Source organism: Pecten maximus, chromosome 12 (assembly GCF_902652985.1).
Source record: "Pecten maximus chromosome 12, xPecMax1.1, whole genome shotgun sequence".
Lineage (NCBI taxonomy): Eukaryota > Metazoa > Mollusca > Bivalvia > Pectinida > Pectinidae > Pecten > Pecten maximus.
The window spans coordinates 1,781,291-1,791,296 of NC_047026.1; the positions used below are offsets into that span (position 1 = coordinate 1,781,291).

Here is a 10,006-nt window from a genome sequence, read left to right on the forward strand (position 1 = left end):
AATATATGTGCAATGATATACATATATAATTGTCGACAATTTACTTGTCTGTACTGTCGTTATTACTACTTGACAATTATCTATTTCTAGTAATACGCATCCAACATTTGTTTGTTAGGATCCAGTACCTATATTGGTTTATACCGTCGTTATTACTTACTAGACCCTACATATATAACATAGTAACACAAATGACGAAGGAAGACAACTTTTTGACTCGTGCCCTGACCGGGCCTCGAACTCACGATCTACGGCTCCCAATCGCCTAGCCAGAAATACCCGCATCTTATACCGCTGCGCCACATCGCCGTTCTTAGAAAAGAACGTTTCAATGGCGCAGTGATGGTTGGCCCGATGTCGTCTATTAGATGATATGAATACCTTGATCGCAATGTACATATATTATAATTATTTCTCTCGGTATAACTACGACAGGAAATTCAAATCTATATCTTCGGATCACCAACACAAAGTGTATATGATACATTGTGCTAATAAATAGATGCAATACAAATGTTTATGTGCAACAATTGTAAATAATTGTGTGTAATAAAGAATATATATTTGCAATAGAAAATGTCAATGTGTAATAATTGTAAATATATATGCAATACAAATATACATGTAGATCTATATGCAATAAAAATATCTATGGCAAGAAAATATATCTTAATTGTGTATATATGTCCGATAATTTGCATTGTGGGATAGCATCTGTGACCTCATCTGAGGTTGATGTAACGGCGTTTTTGATTGGATGAGGAAATCGTATATTGCATTTATATTTTTGTTGCATAGATATCTTTGTAATTATTTAACACAAATATAAATATTGCACATAAATACATTGTATCGCACATAAATATGTTTATTGGATATATTTTTTTTTATTGCACATGTATTTACAATTATATTGCATATACATATTTTTTATTGCATATGTATATATATATATATATTGTTGCCCTCCGTCATTTGCCTCTTATATACCCCTATACAAATTTGACATGTATCAAAAATCTGTATTTTACCACAATGTTTTAATAATAAGGTTTCTTGATGAGCACATAAAACGACCTCTAGATTTTCTTTCTTTTTCTTTTTTAATTTAGTAAAGCTAATTCGAAAATTAAATCTAGATAGCGCATTAACTTTATAAAACTAATTTTAGTATATCTAGGCCTCTGTTTATAAGCCTAATCGTCTTTTACTATATAATCAGGAAAATAATTTGAAGGTGATTAGAGTTACCTCCCTTATCTACACCGTCAGCGGAAGTGCTCGAATTGGCAATATACTGATGTGAAATACAAGCTCAAATGATAAAAGTTAAATACATTTTAATCATGAAATTCTAATTGCAAACAGTTTCAAATTAATTTGTTGAGAAATGTCTGACACACAAACAACAGCCAAATGATGATGATTTCTTCAGTAAAACTGACCTATACAGGAATTAACTTAATTATACCAGGATACATATCATACCGGTTCCCTCATTCTGCAACAATGACAGCGCCACCAACATGTCAAATAATTAACACTCAGTCATTAATATTTACGATAAATGTATTGTCTATTAATTAAGATGATGAACAAATGTAATCAATATGAAACTGTACTGGTTATTACTGCGGTTTAACGCGCCCTTAGTACGATAAATGGATAATTTATCGCCAAGGTATGATGCAGATTGGTCCTCTCAACTTGATGCTAAGATCTTTTAAAGTTAATCACAAAGATTTTGATTGGGTGATATGAGGTTTAGTTCATCACAAATATTTTGATTGGGTGATATGAGGTTTAGTTTATCACAAATATTTTGATTGGGTGATATGAGGTTTAGTTTATCACAAAGATTTTGATGGGGTGATATGAGGTTTCGTTTATCACAAATATTTTTATTGGGTGATATGAGGTTAAGTTTATCACAAAGATTTTGATTGGGTGATATGAGGTTAAGTTTATCACAAAGATTTTGATTGGTTGATAAGCAGTTTCTTTCTACCACACTCTCCGGTCGGTATATTTCGCGCCATTCTCAATTGGGCACCAGATTTGATGACTCACTGGATTGGGGTATGGTAATGCTGCCTAGTGATGACGTAATCATAGTAAGGCGTGTAACGTGTTTGTGATCTCACTAATCAATGACGTACAGTTCACTTCCTATTTCTTGTCTAGCATGAAGAAATAGTATGATGTTTTAGTCATAATTCTGTAGTTGTTAAGATGAACGTAATTGAAGTGACACGTGATAAAAGGCGTGATTTATCCAGATGCAACTGAAGTTGTAGGAGTTGTAGGCGAAGTTGTAGAAGTTGTAGGTGCAGTTGTAGTTGTAGTGGTTGTTGTAGGTGAAGTGGTAGTTGTAGGAGCTGTTGGTGTAGTTGTAGAAGTGGGAGGTGTAGTTGTAAGAGTTGTAGTTGAAGTGGGAGGTGTACCTGTAGGAGTTGTAGTTGTAGTGGTAGGTGTAGCTGTAGGAGTTGTAGTTGTAGTGGTAGGTGTAGTTGTAGGAGTTGTAGTTGAAGTGGGAGTTGTATCTGTAGGAGTTGTAGTTGTAGTTGAAGTGGGAGTTGTATCTGTAGGAGTTGTAGTTGTAGTTGAAGTGGTAGTTGTAGCTGTAGGAGTTGTAGTTGAAGTAGTGGCAGATGTAGATGTATTCACAGTGACAGGAGTTGTACTGGTTGTATTAACTGTGACAGGAGTTGTGCTGGTTGTATTAACTGTGACAGGAGTTGTGTTGGTTGTATTAACTGTGACAGGAGTTGTGCTGGTTGTATTGACAGTGACAGGAGTTGTGTTGGTTGTATTAACTGTGACAGGAGTTGTGCTGGTTGTATTTACTATGACAGGAGTTGTACTGGTTGTATTCACAGTGACAGGAGTTGTACTGGTTGTATTAACTATGGCAGGAGTTGTGCTGGTTGTATTGACAGTGACAGGAGTTGTGCTGGTTGCATTCACTGTGACAGGAGTTGTGCTGGTTGCATTCACTGTGACAGGAGTTGTGCTCGTTGTATCCACAGTGACAGGAGTTGTGCTGGTTGTATTCACAGTGACAGGAGTTGTACTCGTTGTATTCACTGTGACAGGAGTTGTGCTGGTTGTATTTACTGTGACAGGAGTTGTGCTGGTTGTATTCACAGTGACAGGAGTTGTACTCGTTGTATTCACTGTGACAGGAGTTGTGTTGGTTGTATTAACTGTGACAGGAGTTGTGCTGGTTGTATTTACTGTGACAGGAGTTGTACTCGTTGTATTAACTGTGACAGGAGTTGTGCTGGTTGTATTCACAGTGACAGGAGTTGTGCTGGTTGTATTTACTGTGACAGGAGTTGTGCTGGTTGTATTAACTGTGACAGGAGTTGTGCTGGTTGTATTAACTGTGACAGGAGTTGTGCTGGTTGTATTTACTGTGTGTGTTGAATTGTTTACAACACTAGTTGTAGTTTTGGATAATGTAGTAGTCGTTGTTGGTGACGTTGACGTAGACAATGTTCTCGTTAAACCCCACACTAGGCAAGGTACACTTATGGAGGTTTCTAGTTTGGGTATTGATCTCCCGGTGTGACCACACCCAAACTTACCAGTCCTCCACGCTTCTGACACATCCTGCAGGTCACTCCCAGACTTGTAGTAATGTCCACTGACATTTGACAGTGTCATGAGATGACTAGAGTTGTGTTTGTTAGAAGTGGCTTTGAAATAACTTAGTGAGAACTCAGGCGTCGCCTCAGGTAAAAAGCAAGGATTCATGGTTTCGATGGATGCCATACCATAGTTGTAGTATACATCGCCGAGTGGTTTTGAGTTACTAGGACTTTCGTACACAAATTTAAACACAATGGATTTAGTGTTAGAGGTAATCTCAAAGTCAGTTGAGCACGTGGTAAGTATTGATAGAGGCGATGTTTGTGTTGAATAGCAGGTAGAGGATTCTGGAGACGATAAATCACTGGAAGACGATGACTGGATCCAAAGCCGCGTGTTCGGGTTCGAGTCGTACGTTACACGAACCATAAACGAACTCGAATTAGTTGACATAATGCTTTCTAAATCAATAAGTGAGATCCATTCATACGTATCCATGGTGATGACGTCAGTTTGGCCGTTGTCAAAGTTCATGTATATCCCCGATCCATCTAAGTAGTTTAGACTACTGTACTTTCCGGAATTGACACCAAGCGGACTTGATAATCGTATAACATTTTTAGAACCTGTGTAGTAATTTCCTAATCCAAACACCAACATTGATCCGATCATCATAATAAATAAACTAATGCCAAGGGGGATCTTCAGCCATTTTGCTGCTTCTTTTTCGCCAAATTTTATCACCGTTGTATGTTTTTTGTTTAGGATGTACTCAGCGATAATGATGCCCAAATTCACGAAAACTTCCAGAAGAGTTGACAAAGCTTTGACTAACATTAAAACGGTGACAGCTTTATCACGACATCCCGCCATATACACACTCATCATTATGAGGGGGACGTCTTCAATCCACAGGGACACAAGGTTGACGTTGTTAAGGAGACCATTTGGAAGTAGATCATCTTTTGCAGCAAAGAAACCGACAACGTTTAAAACGATCTCGACAATATATATCACAGTCCCAATACAGCCGAAAAAGACGAACAATCCCAGTACAGCATCCGAGAACGGACCAAACACAAGTCCGGGTTTTAATCCACTCACTTCATAATACAACAGCCAATCGATGATTAGGTCAAAGGTCGAGACTAAAAGTCGTAACGTAAATGCAATGAACGTTGGTCGCATTGTTAGTGTGAAAAAAGAGGTTTTTTAGGATAACGTTCCAAATCCACTCATCCTAATCCTTCATGGCCGTGTCATGGTTGTATTACAGTCTACCGTTAATGTGCCACATGTCACGTGACTGACTTGTCTGATAGCATATACAATGATAAACAAAGGAATGTTAAAGCGATCCATTACAGGAATATCTTACTATAATGGAATATTGCAGGACCCCAGGCAAAATATTTATTGTAAGAAAACGAAGGACTGCATGTTCGGTCATAACGGTCTCTCAGCGTAAGTATAAATTAGCTATTATACATTTATTGCTAAGTGATATATAAGGTCGATCCTAGGTAAATGTTGTCAAATTATATGTAGGAACACGTGCTTCTGTTAGACCAAAATTAATATAGAAATGTTAAACCCACGAATGTTCTAACATGACATTTTACCCTGATGACCAATGCTAAGTATATTCTCTTCAGGTGACAAGATACAAATGTTTTCAATTAAAGATTTATTTCGTTTATTAACGGATTAATTCTTTTGTAAAAGTTTCACCGGTGTAAATATGGTACGTTTGATGACTACATAATTGAGATACTTTTAGCAGGCTTACTGTTATTCGAATGTTTTGGTACACTTTTGTGCCAAGATCAGGTGATCATTCGTTACACAATATTCATGTTCTAATAATGATAATAAAACAATATATACAGCGACAGATAATGGTTTGTACACTTTTTGTTGTATCCATGACATAAGTAAATAAATGTTAAAGATGTAAAATGATCCACGTGTTGTAATTATTTCTTATTTTTTCTAATATATAGGTATCATTTAAACAAGGCTTCAGGAGATGACACAGATTCAGTCCGAGGCCGGTATAATTTCACTACAATTGAACACTGAGGTTACAGTAAACTGATAATTTTGCCACCAGTTCCTATTTCACATGTATCTCTATTTTGACATTATCTTTATAATATAATTCCATTAGGGACTCACGTACACTTTGCATTGCACATTAATATAGAAGGCAGGGTCAACTAATTAAACAGGGCAGGTCGATATCGTAATGGGCAGTGGTGAATAGGTGGGCAGTGGATCTTGTTCTCCTACAGCTGGCAAACATTAAGAATATCCAGAATCCTGGTTGTCGGTAACGTAAACTCAGTATAATGTTTTAAGATAGTAGTAAGAAAGTCATCGTTATGATGTAGCTCAATAAATCGCTGAATCGGTAATGACGTTGGTAGGCATGTGAAATCGCCAAATGTAAATGTGCGAACCGAATGGAACATGATAAAAAGAAATGTATAACAATAGCATCTTTATGTGCTCCAAATGGCACCATGATACTGACACAGCTTTGAAACATACCTAAACATGTACGGGAGTAGTTCATGGAACACTTTGCATGCATGGCATTAGTACAACCATTGTTAATTAAGTTAAGACTTTTCAATCATGTACCCAACTAAACCTTGTTACGAACTTAATTCTCGAGTTTATCGGAATATTCTTTTTCAAAAAAAGGCAAAAGGCGATACAGTACAGTAATGAATTGAGATATATTTCGTGAAAAACACATGTAATACCACTAATGGGATGGTGCGATAACTTGAATTTCAGGTGAGTTGACAGTGTTTGATGCCAGGATCTTCAACCAACTTCAGGCATAACCATCGGAACAAAATTGTGCCTCTCCCTTGACTGAAAATGGATGTATGACTTCAGGAGAGACCCTGTAAAATGTATGTTTATTTAATCAACAAGAATTCCACGGAAGTGGAGGTGTCGCCTGTGTATGCGAATAATTAAAGGGTCATAACTCTTTAAAATTAGGACTTGAATAAAAAAAAAACAATAACAAACTTGTCCACAGTATTATGGTAACGAACATTCTATTTTCGCAAAAAAAAAAATTAAAGGGCTATAACTCTTTTAAAAAGGTCCGAATACATTTGGTTAACGAACTTGTCCACAGTATTATGGTAACGAACCTTCCCATGCAGTTTCAAATTAATCCAGTAATAATTATTCAAGTTATTGAGTGGAAACCATTTTCGCAAAAAATTAAAGGGCCATAACTCTTTTAAAATGGTGCGAATAAATTTGGTTAACGAACTTGTCCACAGTATTATGGTAACGAACCTTCCCATGAAGTTTCAAATTAATCCTGTAATAATTATTCAAGTTATTGAGTGGAAACCATTTTCGCAAAAAATTAAAGGGCTATAACTCTTTTAAAAAGGTGCGAATAATTTTGGTTATCGAACTTGTCCGAGCTATCATGGTAATGAACCTTCCCATGAAGTTTCGAATTAATCCGTTCTAAACTACTAAAGTTATCGCACGAAAACCATTTTCCGGACGACGCCGACACCGACGCCGAAAAGTAATACCTATATGTCTCCTTTTTCAAAGGCGACACAAAAACGAAATACTGAAATAAAACAGTCAACACAACCCTCACTTGTGTTGTCCTACGACATGATTTACCTGCACCACCACCTCGCCCTCAACGTGTTATTGTATTGGTTGCTGTTACCGACGTAGTCACCATTGGAACAGGTCAGACAAGGAATGCTGATCGAAGTGTCCTGTTTGGAGGTGAATATCCCACCCGAATTTGCCAGTCCTCCCCGCTTCATAGACAGGTCTTCATCGCACTTTCCAGACACATAGTACCTCTATGGACCCTGGTCAGAGCTACCAGTGGATTTGCCATTTCTACATCGGATGGGAAGCTCAAGGAGAATAAAGCCGGGTCTCCTTGGTATATATACATCTTCTGGTGTTGGTGAAGGAAGCAATTCTGTAGTTACACAAATCGGAGATTTGTAAGTGCAATAGCTATTGTGGTTAAAGTCAACTGAAGGTCAGTAAGTAGACCAAGTGGTTAACACTGTTAGATTGGATGTTTGTGTGGAGAAGTTAGTAGATGATTATATGATACAATTGTAATAGATGGAAATAGTTGTTGATGAAACTTTAACAGCCGCTCCTGAAAACCGTCCATTCTGTTTCTACATAGCCATGTCTCATTACAAACTAATGGAATGTCTTTGTCCTCTTTCTTATGCCCCCCCCCCCCCCCCCCCCCCCCCCCCCTATATAATCAAAATACAAACAATTCCTCCATTGGGTTTACAAACGAACATAATGACAGGCTTTAAAAGAGCCCACAAACAGTAACACGTGACAAAGAAATTCTAGCGTTGACACGTGAGATAAAAAGGGATTTACATGTTTATTTATAAAACACAATAAAAAAAATCATTAACAATACCAGATTATAAAAGGAACGTTACCACGTGACCCCGACTCTTGTGAGGACGTTAAACATTTAACAAACTTAAAATAACAGGCATGCAATACATATTGAATGTTCCAATACGCCCATTAGCATTAAAGACTTTTTACCACGGATTTATCGTACCAAACATACCATACACCCCTGATCATGATGAATCAGTCATCGGATGTAGTTTGTAGTTTTTAATTAAGGTTATATACTATTTATGTATAGAAGGCTTTGAAACAGCGTAAATTGAAGCCCTAACGATAGAAAACCTTGGTATCTAAAGGCAATGAGTAAGACAACGGTTATTTATTTGATCAAATATCTTGATAATGTTGATACCTGGTTTTAGTATATGTGGCCGCGGTGGCCGAGTGGTTAAGGTGTCCCTACACTTTATCACTAGCCCTCTACCTCTGGGTTTCGAGTTCGAAACCTATGTGGGGCAGTTGCCAGGCACTGACTGTAGATTGGTGGTTTTTCTCTGGGTACTCCGGCTTTCCTCCACCTCCAAAACCTGGCACGTCCTTAAATGACCCTGGCTGTTAATAGGACGTTAAACAAAAACCAAATCAAAGGATTTAGTACTGTGAATCAGTATAGAGGTTTCCTAGTGGAATACATGGGTACCGTCCATTAAAGTTCCTGAATGTAGGAATGGGCATATGGAGGCAAAAGCCTTTCAAATAAACTTCATATTTGCTGTATAACTAATACAGATAATTATTCAAGAGTTGTTCCCCCTCCAACCACAGGAAAGGTTAGTTTCCATTTTACCAACGACATGTCATGGGATCTACAATATTCACGTGAAAATATATGTCCAGTAAACAGCTCTCAAGGTGAGTAAGGGCATTTTGAAACTAGCTTACATTGTTTTCACTGTCTAAATCGTGATTAAAGAGAAAGCGACGATTATTTTCGTCAAGTGATTATTTTGTCATGTAATGCACATTATTATTTAAATAATTTTTATGAAAAGCTGTATTATCATATCTTCAAACATCCTTACATTTATAAACTACAGCCGGAAAGCTTGTTAGGTAGGGGCTACCCAATCACCTGCTTTCTGGTCTGTATTCTAGCTGTGATATTACTTTTTTACACTATATTTCTGTAATTGATATATTTGTTCTCAATTCTTATGAAGATAAATTATAATGTACTAATCATGTCGATTATAGACAGGTCATTTATGTATCATATTTCTATGTAAATATTGCCTTGTAAATTCTGAACGTGTGTTCTTGTACCTTGTATATATGTGTCTTTTACAGGGCCGTATTGAAAACTAAACAAAAATCTAAATATGTAACCCTGTATGAGTAAAAAAAAATTATTCATTTTATTATTATCGTTACGCATTATAAAGCTATAGCATACAAACAGGCGATGTTTTTGTGAGGAAGCAAAGTAGAATATATGTCTTTAAAACAGGATAAGAAAATGAAATAATTTTTGTCGAAGCTTCAGGGAAAATGATGTCAAGTGTAGTCTGTATTGACTTTAGAAGTATTGTATTGGTGATTAGTCTAATGTATCATTGGTATATATAAACGCTTTGTTTACGTATACAATTGTCATCTTAATCTATATACCAATATTGATACTACAGTATAATAATAAATCTGGCTGTGTAAGTCCAGATGTTCATATGTGCTGTTTAACACGCTAATGCTAATCTATGTCAACTCCGTTTGATGTCAGAATATATTTACTGTACTGATAATATCTTGGGGCTAATTCTTCGCGGTTGTCCAAGTTGGAACTAGTTCGTGGGTATTAAATTTCGCGCATCATCGCCTTGAAATCTACTGTATTGCTCACGTTAGATTTTTTTTAAAGTTTTTTTTTTAAAGTTTATTAGTTAAAATTTGGACTTACTAACCCGAAATTTTAAGATATTAGCTCGGAATTTTGAAATAGGAAGTTGAA

The 10,006-nt window shown here is 36.6% G+C and overlaps 1 protein-coding gene across 1 annotated transcript; it reads right to left on the reverse strand.

Annotated features, from left to right (window-relative positions):
• Window positions 1-1,325: 1,325 nt before the first annotated feature.
• LOC117339261 (mucin-5AC-like) lies at window positions 1,326-4,949 on the reverse strand. The gene has a single exon (XM_033900745.1). It carries the CDS (start codon window positions 4,780-4,782, stop codon window positions 2,272-2,274), a length of 2,511 nt encoding a protein of 836 aa, XP_033756636.1. The 5' UTR covers window positions 4,783-4,949; the 3' UTR covers window positions 1,326-2,271.
• Window positions 4,950-10,006: the final 5,057 nt, after the last annotated feature.

What these genes read in the sequence shown, in the direction of transcription:
- LOC117339261 (XM_033900745.1), bottom strand. Translation starts at nt 4,782, where the DNA reads ATGCGACCAACGTTCATTGCATTTACGTTACGACTTTTAGTCTCGACC.